Source organism: Buceros rhinoceros, unplaced genomic scaffold, assembly GCF_000710305.1.
Source record: "Buceros rhinoceros silvestris isolate BGI_N320 unplaced genomic scaffold, ASM71030v1 scaffold162, whole genome shotgun sequence".
NCBI lineage: Eukaryota > Metazoa > Chordata > Aves > Bucerotiformes > Bucerotidae > Buceros > Buceros rhinoceros.
The window spans coordinates 15,012-26,949 of record NW_010400424.1 but is presented as its reverse complement, the minus strand read 5'-3'; the positions used below and the strand labels follow the sequence as shown (position 1 = coordinate 26,949).

At 44.5% G+C, this 11,938-nt stretch overlaps 1 protein-coding gene across 1 annotated transcript in view; it reads right to left on the bottom strand.

The window, feature by feature from the left end:
* The window catches only part of CA8 (carbonic anhydrase VIII), a 30,874-nt gene that overhangs the window by 7,013 nt on the left and 11,923 nt on the right, over nucleotides 1–11,938 (bottom strand). Inside the window, exons 3-6 of the mRNA XM_010131828.1 lie at nucleotides 10,217–10,312; nucleotides 8,686–8,748; nucleotides 7,392–7,440; nucleotides 4,737–4,849 (exon numbers count right to left, since the gene is read on the bottom strand). Coding sequence (XP_010130130.1) covers nucleotides 4,737–4,849; nucleotides 7,392–7,440; nucleotides 8,686–8,748; nucleotides 10,217–10,312 — 321 coding nt within the window. The remainder of the gene's footprint in view (nucleotides 1–4,736; nucleotides 4,850–7,391; nucleotides 7,441–8,685; nucleotides 8,749–10,216; nucleotides 10,313–11,938) is intronic.

The window sequence follows — 11,938 nt, the reverse complement described above, 5'->3', positions numbered from 1 at the left end:
CAGCTTCCATTTCCATCCCTGCTATCAGCACCAAGCTCTGTGGGGTAAACCACTAAGAAAATCGATGCACATCTCAGCGATATTGGCCCTTGTTGTTCTACAGCGCTGGTCTGGAGTCTGGTATATTAAATAAGTAGTGAAAACTGCTACAGAAACGGTGTTTGGTCTTGCTCTGGCACCTTGACAAGCTACCTCAGCAGGATGCAGCCAACCTGCTTCGAAGGCTGAGTCCCCCGGCCTGGGCTGCTTGTTGTCCACTCCGCAGCAGAACTGATACAGACTCATTTGTTTGATCATTTGAGAACCAGAGACTTCAAAGACAGACAGATGAAAGCGAGGGAAGGGCAGACGCTCTGCAAAGCTGTCTCCTGCTATAAGCAGAGGTGCCCTGCCCTGATCCCCACAGTGAACGCTTCAAAGACAGACAGATGAAAGCGAGGGAAGGGCAGACGCTCTGCAAAGCTGTCTCCTGCTATAAGCAGAGGTGCCCTGCCCCGATCCCCACAGTGAACGCGGTCTCCAGCAGGTACTCCTCACAAAGCACTTTCCCGCTTCCTCGGGCAGGAAAGCAGGAGGGACCTAGTCCCCGTGCCTGCTCTTTAGTCTTCAGGGAAGTCAAGACTTGTAGCCCTGCTCCGAGGGCGAATTGCTTCTGAGATCACCAGCCTCCTCGTTTAGTCCTTCCTACCACCGTTTGGACCCCGGGGCAGAGATCCTCTATGCACATGGTGCTCTGCCTCACTCCCGAGACGCGGTTCTGTCCGCACAGGACACTGGCTGTGCCGACACTGCTCTCCCTATTACATTTCCATGTGATAAGGCACTATGCGTGCCCCACTCATCCTGCTTAATCTCACAGGGAAGCGCTCACTGCCTCCTGCCAAGCCCTCCCAAGTCAATGCTGTGAGCACACCCTGCGAGGAAACAGCTATTTTAGAGGCACGTGGCTAAATACCCTTGAATATTCACACACTTTCAACGGGAACAGCCCTTTGTAAAAGGTTTCTCATGCCCAGAAGACACTGAGGATGACTTATGCCTGTGTTCACACCGAAATTCTGGATCAAATTCTCAGCAGTGAAGGGGTAGATTCACAATGCTCACAGTCACATTTCTACCGAGTAAAAGCATTTAGTTTATATTTTGTAGAATTTTGCAAGAATGTTTTTACCAGGTCCCTGCACTCAAGACCCTGAACGCTGCTTTCCTCTGTTTCACTTAAATATCTGCTGAGGAAGAGACCACACAAAACAGGAGTTTTTTCTCTCTGAGGAACAGAAGCAGGATCCTTCTGCTTGAAAATTCCACGTGCCTCCGTGGCACCTCCCAAGAACGCAGACCTGCTTCGCACCATGAACCCCCCCCCGGGTGCTTTATGTCACAGACCACAGACATCTCGCACAACTCCCACTCTGGCTCCATGTGCTAGTTACTGTTTCTGTCCTTTAGGAGGTCTTGGTTGTGCACGAGGGAGACAAAGGCACTAGAGACCTCGCCGGTCCGTACAAAACCAGTCAGCTCTGACCATGAGTGCAGCACGACAACAGCTCCTTGCTGCACCGTTGCTTAAAATCCCGACTCCGAGGGGCTTAGACAATGTACTTGTTCTGGGCTTCAGTGAACCACAAAGCACATTATTCACAAGTGCCCAATTCCTTAAAAATATAGTGGAGGGAAGCACGAGTGAGTCTTTTTCAATTATTCCTGCTCTTTACTGGCCTAACACGAGGGAGTTCTCTATTTTCTCCCGTTGCGTTTCAGCAGCACACATGCACGGGCGAGATGTCTCACAAAGGGAGTCAACACGGTTCCTTCTGGGCCGTGTGTTTCGACGTGAGGCGAGTGAGGGTGTTAAAAACCACAAAAGGAGGGTGGGAACACGCAAGCAGAGCACTGCAGGGAGCAGCTCTCCAGACAAGCTCCTTGCCACTGAGGTCAGTAATAAAACTCCAAGAACCAGATTTGCGAAGCCCTTCTTGGATCTGCAGGGGATCCGGACCTCACAGAAAGACCCCTGAAAGAAAACAGCTCTCTGATGGAAATGAACCCTCGTGTCAAAGAAATACCTTCCAGGAAAGCACAGGCTGACGCTGCAGTCCTGGGGCGCTCTCCTGCTCCCCGTAAAACCAACACACTCAGCCCCCGGCTGCTGAAGTGAGGTGCAGGTGGAGAGGAACCTCCTTTCACTTAACACCGCTGGAGATCAGCTCATCGGTTAATCTGTACTGTCTGTAAGTGTCTTTAGGAGGAACAGAGAAAGGATCTCTGCTTTGTGATGGTCGGCCTGTTACGCCGATGTCTCAAAGTGAAAAGACAGAGATGTGACCATCAACTAGAATTGCAATTTTGTTCATTTTTTCCCCTTATGACCCACAGTTTGTTAAGCTAATCAATATTGTTCTGTTAATTACAGAAAAGGAGAATGTGAATGAGCATCTTGTCTCCAATATATTAACCAGCTTCATTAGAGGAAGGCAATAAAGCCTATTCCACATCAGACCATGTCGTTCTTTATTGTAACTTGTTATTGACACTCAGAAGCTGATTATTCTATGGCCTGAAAAATGAAAATAGAAAGCCTTGAATTTGTCTCTTACCATTATAACCACAGATGCTACTAGTATTTCTATAAATCACTTGAAGTTTCATAGGCTGTGTTCATTAGTATCCCACAGAAGAAAGTTCTACAAGTTAATGACACATGTTAAAAATAATGTATTTAAATCCATTAGAAATGCACTTGCATTGGAATCTATGCCTTAATACCGCAAGCAGGCTTAATAAAACGAAATGCCTTTACCAGCCTTCCGTGGATGATTCAGAACGGTACAGGCTGTACTACAGCCTCTCATTTTCCAGAGACAAAAGCCCTCGCGTTTCTAATCTCTCCTTAAATGGAATCTCTCACGGGCACTCATGCCCCCGTGCACCAAAGGGGCCACATACTTCAAAATGCTCATTGCAAGTTCAAATGCTGGATGTCTAGGCTATAGTAAAATATTCTGGTGCCTCCAAAATCTTACTCTGGGTATCCCGGAGAACTCGCAGTCCCTGCTGACTGTAAAATCCCGGATCACTTACTGGTCTCCATATGTATTTTCAACTGACATCTGAAAGTGTTACCTGATGCTAGGAAAATTTATAGCCCTTGGCAAAAGTCCTTCATGTTCTTCCTAAGTCTCTTCTGCACAACCTGGCCTTTACTGCTGCTGCACTCCTACCTAGGATTTTTTTCCTAATTGATGCTAATCTACAAGTAGCAAGTACTGAGGGTCACATTGGCATAAATCCGCTCCAGTCTCTCACTCTGCTCCAGCACCATGTCTCACTTGCATCAGTGGCCGGAGAAAGCCCCTCCATGACTCGTGTGCCCTTCCCCACTGTGCTGCTCTCGTTGGGCTGGGTTTATACCAATCAAGGTAACGCGGCCACCCAAACCAGCTACACCCCGCCTCAAGAAGGCCATGTTACGAATCACTCACTTTTCCCCAGGCACGATATTCTCTTCTGGAGACGCATCCCCTTCATGCCACGTTCCAACATCTTGTTTTCTTGTGGTGAACGAGTACATAATAATAATATTAACTAAAGTTGCATTTTTACTGCTTAATTCCTCTTTCTTTCACCCTCTCGCTGTTGCTCACCACATGTGGAAGGCTTGAGCTGTGCCCTCCTCTGTGCCCTGGCTGGATTAGAAGGGGATAGAGACCACAAAATCTGCAACTATCGTGAAACAGAATATCGTACCATGTCTCAGTGTAACAGCCTTTGGGTCTTTACACTCCTGCTTAGGTCCTCTTATTTATCCACACCCTATCTAGACCACGAGCTGCCAAGTTACACTGTCTTTAGAAGTTATTCTGAATCTAATCATGCCGACAGCGTTCTGTTTCCATTTACTCAGTAATGAGCAGTAAAAGGCTTATCCATTCATAAGCAAATAAATACCAGATTCGCGATGGGATACATCTACGTTGCACCTACTAAATCTGGATTTATCACCTTTTTCCCTTCTGTTTGCACATGCTTCAGAGCAGGCAATGAATGCATTCAGCTTCAGGGATTCTAGACAGTTTCACTTCAATTAAACCCACATTCCTCCAGCTGGGATTCACAGACCGTGGGAGAACATTCATCAGGAGTTTTCACTGGGTTTACTGGGAATATTTGTAGACAGATTTGAAATGTTTTCTACAGAAAGGCTCACGTGACTGCTAGATAAAATTTAAAATAATAAAAACCGCTTTAAAATATGTGTGAAATCAAATTTAAATAGGCAGTTTCTATTTGACATTTATTATAAAACAGAATTTCAAAAGAGCAATATAAGTTCAATACAGTTCAACGCAACATCGCTCGCCTGTACTGTGTTCACATTTTTCATTCTCCGGGACACAGTGTCTCCCTGTGCTTTATTGTTCCTTTAACATCAAACAGCAGTGATATTTGAAAGCTTACAATTACAAAGAAGTGAATCTCTTTTGCCCGTTGACTTCTTCTTTCCTTAAATAAAGTATTATTTTAAATGCAGATGATGAATGATAACAGGTTTTTTCATCTCTGACCTTTGTGTTGCTTTCAGTGACTCAAAAGGCTTAACCTTTACTTGAAAAGCCATGTACTGATCTAATGGGATCTTCAAGGAAAACAGACATCATGTCCTGATATATATATTTGCACGCTATAACCTTTAGCTCATAACCATACTCCAAGGTCACTCGAAGCACAACTGTTACCTGCACTTGGGACACAGTCAAAGGGTAGCGAAATAATATCCAGGTGACACCTTCGCTGCAGGGTGGAATGGTTAGAGAGCCCTCGTACACCCAGTAGTCCCGCAGGAGGGGGTCTGCAATTAAAAGAAACACGGGGTTTTCATGACGTTGAGGAAGATAATTCTGATGTCTTTAATTACGACAGCTGAGGAGAGCCATGGGCTCACTCGTGTGATGAGGTTAGTAGGCAGTAAGCTAAGGCGTGAGTTTATCCTCTGCCAAGCACTGTCTGCCACTCCCTCACGTGAGTGTACTTGAGCTTGTGCTCATTATACTCCAGGAACATCCCCCTGCAGCTGAGTACTTTAGGGATGAAAATGCCGCTTTAGAGATGTGAAAAATAACGTGCAGAACTCCTTCAACTAACTCAGCGCATACGTAATAGGGTGTGGAAAAACTGTCACTGTCAAAAGCTGCAAGAAACATCCTGGTTTGAAGGCAGAGGGGCTGTGCTGATCACATTTTAACTGACTCTGCATTTAGGATATGTCTCAAGGATTAATTTATTTCATTTTTTAGAAAAACTCAGTGAAAACAGCTCAAGCCAAGCTTTTCAGTCCGCAATTCTGGTGACGTATTTTGTGAGATGCTCTGGTGCCTCCTAAATCTGGAAACATGACTTGAATTTCCCAGCGGGAAAAAATAATCAAGGTTTATTTAAGAATAAACTTATTTTAATAAGTTTATAAACATAATAGGTTCATAAATAACTGTTAGAATAAACAGTTGTCTGTACAGAAAACGCACAATGTTTTCTCCAAGCAGAGTATTAACTCCGCATACCACACCATTGATTCCAATTATTTTAATTTTAATTTCTCAAAGTTTCCAGTCACACCACACTTCATCAGTGAGACTACCCGGGGCTTCCCTTTGCTGCTGCAGGGCATCCTCACAAACGACTCCCTGGCTTGGAGAGGAAACTGCCTGATCACAAAAGAGGGGACAAGGAACAAACCTTCTCCTCTCCTGGAGGAGAACCTGAGACAGAGGGTGGTTAATCATGGCACGGGGAGGTAGGGGGAAGGTTGTGACTAGCTTGACAAGGACAGAATGGGAGACTGGAAATGAATGAACTTGCTTGGTTGACCTAACCCATCAACCAGCTCAGAGGAGTATCGCCAGAATTAAATCTTGCTAATGAAGCCGGTGATCGTCAGTGAAGGGATTTTGTTTTGTCAGAGTAATTTTCTTTCTGGTTAGGGAATTACAGAGCGAATCCTCTGAAAGCAGGTTGCATTGTCAAATGCTCAAAAGTTAAGAACTGCAAGAATTAATTCAGCCCGTCCTGTGCATGCGTCCTGACACCGCCTCGTTACATGATCACCTGTGTCTTTTCCAGAGAACCCTTCATCATTTACTTGCAAAGATGGATGAGTTTCGTTGGAAAAGCATCTAATAACATCTGGATTTCTCATCCCAGTATGTTGTCCTTGGTCTTTTCCCCATGCTACTCAAATCCTTCTTGTTAGAAGGACCATATTTTCTCATTTTTCATATTCCTAATGCACTCATTCCTTCAGTGTCTGAGTGCTTCGCCAACATTAATTAATTCATCCTTCCAACGCCCCAGCGTGGTGAGGAAGGATGGATCACCCCCACACTTTAAAGCTGGGTGACTGAGGCACAAGAGAATTTACAGTCAAATGCATCTATCCATTCGAGGTGTTCCACACGAGATGCTCAGAACCTGATTCCGGAGAGGAGTTCACTTTCTCTAGCACTGAACGCAGGCAGAGCACTGCTCCCAGTCACTCCCGCTGGAGGGGTGAGCACTCGGACTCACGAAAATTTTGGTTGATGTGACTTGATCAGCATCAAACAGGAACCGTGAGGCAGCGGTCCTGTGGAAAATAACTTAGGGCCACGCCGTTCAAAGATGATTCATAATGCATGTGATGAAGAGGCACAGGCAGCCTTAATTCCTGCAATTCCTAATTGCTGAGCACTTGACTGTGCAACCTAAACAATATTCTTTTGATATAACTAATACAGTTTAATGCAGACCTGGATTACTTCGGAGAATTAAAAGACCTTGCCACAGTGACATGGCATTTGGCTCACAAGAATTCCTTGAAGAAACATTTTTCTTGTAGAAATGCATTTTTTTGAAAGTCACCTTTTTTTTTCAAGCCAAGGTAGAGGCATTGACTGTTTCTTACTGTTCATCTCTACAAATTACTCTACCTGAATATTATTATTCTATATGAATACTGTATTATTATTCTATATGAATGTGAATTTGCCTCCCATTGTCACTACTCCTTGTATGCCACACAAACGTCGCGGTGTGATGCCAATGTCATTTGAAGCTGCCAAAAAACTGCCTGGGTAAACAGGCAACCTTACGCTGCCTGTTTCACGCCGAAGCCGAGGAAGGAGCACAGGCATCCCCCTCTAGGCGGGATGATAAATCATGAAGAAAGCTGCCCACAGCGTTGCCAGCAGCACACGGGCTCCGGCATCGCATCCCACTCCCAAGCCAAAGGTGCGGATTTATTTTTATGGGACACCCGCTCAGGCTGGCAGTTTTAGGCTACGCTTTAGGTCAAGATTGTCTCAGCCTCTGCAATCAGCTAGAACCCCACACACACAGAAGTAAGCGAAGGCACCTACCTGGCAATAAAGAGTTGGGATTAAAACAGGGGATTGTTTTGGACTTTCCCTGAAAAAATGAATACAGATCAATCTCATCTCTAGTTTCTTACAAAAAGATGATGGATGGAGAGGTAAAACACACTGTGTGTTCTTACAACATTAAGCCTTGAATTCCTGTGCACAGCAACCTCATCAACAGCCCCCATTTAACCATCATTGTGTTTGTCCTTGCAGCTACACAAACACGGGGTTTTATTCTATTTTATGGTTTACTTCTAAGGTCACCTCAGCAATTTTTTAACTTTCTGCCTTTAGTACCTGGGCTCTTCCAGGTCCCAGCCTTGAAATTCTCTACATGAAATTCAGGGGTTCCACATAAAATGAGTTTAAAAAACAAGGGTAAAACTTTACTGATGTGGCTAACACTTAATAAAATAAAGCTGGTTCCACATATTTAATTTTATAGAAGAAGAAAATTTTATGTATGCCAAAAGTACGTCTGATGCTGACCCTCTGAACGTCATTAGTAAACACGCTCACAACAGTGAGGCCTTCCTTCATGGACAATGAGTTTGCAATATCAAACATCATGAATCAAGTATACCACATATTATTTGACTAAAAGAAGATTTTCAATTCCCTCCTTATTTCTCTATCCTCCGAAGTGAATGCTAATCTCCCTAGACCGAACGTCTCACGAACACACCTCTAAGACCTTTCAGACCAAAGCTAAGTACAATTATTTCTACGTTACAAGCAGAGACCATGAAGCAGAGAGATGGAAGTAACTTGCCAAAGGTCGTTCAAGATAGCACCACCATTCTGGAGAGCACTCTGTCTCCTCACGCCTGCTAGGCTTCTTATCTGTCCTTCAGGATCCCCAACACTGACACGACGGCATTGTGTTTCTGCCGACTGCCCACTGCGAGGTAATATGGGTGCTCTGTCCAGCTGTCCTTTTCCTCTACAAATTAACACCAGATTAAGGGTGCAGACACTGCTGCTGGTGTTCGCTAAGCTTGCTGCAGTGCTTGCATTCACCCCGGCTCCACGACAGTCACTGGCAAGGTACCATTCGCAATCAGTTCCTGGCAGAGCTGATCAAACCTCCTGACCACCAGAAAACTACAAAGCCTGTGTATTACCTGGACACTGTACAATGCCGAGGTTCTGATGCTGGCCATGAAAGGGTGGCTTTCACGCGTGCTTTTACTACAGGTGCATCTGAAAGCCTTCCCTTGGCTTCATGCAGACCCTTCGCTCGCTTCCCCTCTGGCCAGTGAAGGAAGCATTTCTTCAGACAACGCCTTACCTTGTACTGGATGTCCTGGAGAATCTCGGTGACGGCCTTTAGCCCTACATGCTCTTTTCCTATCTGGAACACAGCAAGCAAAGATGACTTTCAGTATTCTGCTATTTCAGAAACTGCGAGGCAAGAGAGATCAATCTGAACAGCAGGTTCTGTAGCTGATTTTAGATAAGCTACACAGCCTTTACCAACCACCCAAGAAGATGGGGCTTTCAAAAGAAACCCGGATGAAATGAAGAGATTCTTCTCTTCCGTAAGTGTTGTTCACTCTGCACACAGATTTCAGCTGCTTCTGACCTACATCACCCATTCTGGACCTGGCTTTTACCTTCAGAACAACATTGTCAAAACAGGAAGACTCAGAAGCACCTTCCGCGTGATTTCTTCACCAGTGTGTACGCACACAAAGTGAGGAATGAAGTAGGCATGAGTGAGAAAGGGAGAGCTAGACCCTGAGAAATGTGTTTGCTTTTTGTTTCTCTTGGAATAAAATGGCACAGTAATCACTGCAAGACAACAACTGAACGTCAACAAAAGGTACTTCGTTATTTCTAGGAATTTAAGAGGATTTTCTTTTCTTTCAGAATCGGATTTCGTTTTGAAATGGCATGCAAGATATTGAAATTACTTCAAAGATGCAGTCTCTAAATTAATTAATTATCACCAAGGGCTGTCACTTAAATCAGTGAAAATATTTTCATTGACCTTAAAACGATGCGTTTGAGAACTGTAGTGCAAAACTATTATATTTCCATGTCTTTAACAGGAAAAACTGGTCACTGAGTTTCCTCTCCCTGTTCCTTTAAAAAACTGCATAAATACTGCTTTTTCTTGGTCAGTTGTAATTACCTGATGCCTTTCTTGGCTAATGAAAAAGCCCTTTGGAATGCTTAAGAACTCCCGTGAAGGTGAGAGACCAGAAATGGAAAATGTATCACTGAAGTTTCAGATTTATTTCAGAACTTTATATAACTTTCTAACTAACCCGAAGGTAACCTCTGCTGGAATTAGAAGGTGACTTACATAAGCAATTATCACACAGCCCTCCAGGATACAAAACTGAAGACTTTTTAACTTCCATTTTTAGCAGTTCTGTCTGAGTGCTGGAGCTGTAACCAATGCCCCTTTCAATTCAAACAGAGGTGAGCTCGAAGGCACTCATAAACTCGTTACGAAATACAACAAATTAATAATATCACTGTGAAAGAAAATCCATTTGATCTCAGCATGAACTCTCAACCTCTTCCTCCAAACCCATTTAAATAGAACAGTTTGCCATTTCTCATGAGGAGGCTGAGAATCTGTTGTTTGACAACTACCACTGAAAATCTTCTTCATAGGGTGCAGCCCTCGGAAAACCTTCAGCAGCAATTAGATTACGGGGCAACTTCCCAGCCTGCATCACACTTTCTGCCCAGGAAGCTTTAAGCTTCTCGTCGCAGCCTTTTCTGAGGGTCTGTGGCAAGACTCGCGACACACTCGGTTCCTCAGACAAACGACAGTGGGTGGCAACGAGTGCAACACAAAAACTTACCTGCACAAACAAAGCAATAATAGCTATGCCGTGCTTCTTCCCGACCGCCTCATCGATGCTGCTGTACAGCGTGGAGTTCCAGTGCATCAGATGAAGCTGAAACAAAGACCGATAGGGAAACGTGTTTTGTAATAAAAAACCCGCCAGCAGTTGAAGTCCATTAACAAAGCCTCGGCACGTGTGTGTGTGTGAATATGCCTGTGGCCGTGCGTGATTATAGAAAGGGATTTCATCAGGAATCCCAAGGAAAAAAGGGCCAGAGCTACAGAGAAAGTGATGTATAGCCAGTTACCAAAGATCTACAACAAAAGTGTCAATAACCAGGGTAGTGATGCTAAGGATGATCCACCAGCCTTGAATACTACCTCAGTCTGAACAGTGAAATCACATCAGCTCATGAAACCCACCACAGTACTGAAACCAGCCCTCTCAGGGCAGGAGTGTGATTACGGACACAGGCTGCCCAAACACACGTCTGGCTGACAGTACTACCTTAACGTCACTTGTCTCACCCATCACCCCCCAAGACGAGTCCCTCAAATGTCAGCAGTAAGAGGACAAGTGATCTCAGGAAAGGTGAAACACAGAGGAAAGTTAAGCAGAGAAAAATGGCTGGAGGAGCACCTCAGGGCCAGCAGTGAAAGGGATGCTGGAGAGAGGGAGGGACGGACGGAGGGAGGCAGGCAGGAAGGGACAGCGCTACTACTCAGGGGTAAGACTCATTTCAAACAAGTTTTTCCAGCACTTAATGCCAAACCGACATCTCTGCAGCTGGGTCTGATAACACTGCAGAGCATCGACGTCCTAAGCAGAGCTGCTTTCAAGTTTATCTGCCAACAACTTTTGCACATTCCACGTAGATAAAACAGCTAAAAAATTACAAACTTTTATATTTAGTTCCTGTGGTAAACTGGTGATCAGTGTTCTGCTGAGTCATGTGTTTAAGAAGTTAAAGTCACCCTGTTATCTAACATTCTTTCCACCTTCAGCAAAATTAGTTTTTAGAACAGATCGTGTTTTATTTCTGCACAGTAACAGCCTCCGTGAAATGCGTATCGCCCCTGAGACAACAGGGATTTACTCAGGCTTCTCAGCATTTCAGAACACCAGCTCCTCAAGCAATAACTCTCCCCCTATTTCATCTCTGATGAGAATTTTGCGCACTCCTCTTAACGACTGTCATTTCAAAAGTCAATACAAAATTTTACATCATCATCTCATAAATCAAATTAAATTCCAAATTATAATAATTCTATTCATGCTGACCAAAAGCATCTGCTGTGCTAAAAACATGGAACGTTTTTCTTAAAGGATACCAGTATTCATTTGCACATGAGAACACTAATACATATGTTCTTGCTCACGGCTACAAAACTTCGAGACATACAAATCCTCCCTCTTAGAACGCAGCTAGCTATTGCCCATGGATTTACTTGGGGACATGCATTTTATCATCTATAAAAAGCCTTGTTACACATTTCATTTGCCTTTGGCTTTCAAAGGAACAAAACCACAGGATCGCATCCTGCGATTTCTGTCTCCGGCGCTGTCGGTCGCAGACGCAGAAGGAGCGCTACCCAAGGAGATGAAGTCAAAGCACCGCGGTTCCGAGCTGAGCCGGGCATTTGCGTCAGCCATCCACTAGAGGGGACTGACGGAGTCCCACCAGCCTCACCAAAACCCTGACGTTAAGAAGGAAACACGAAAGAAAAAGAAAAAAGG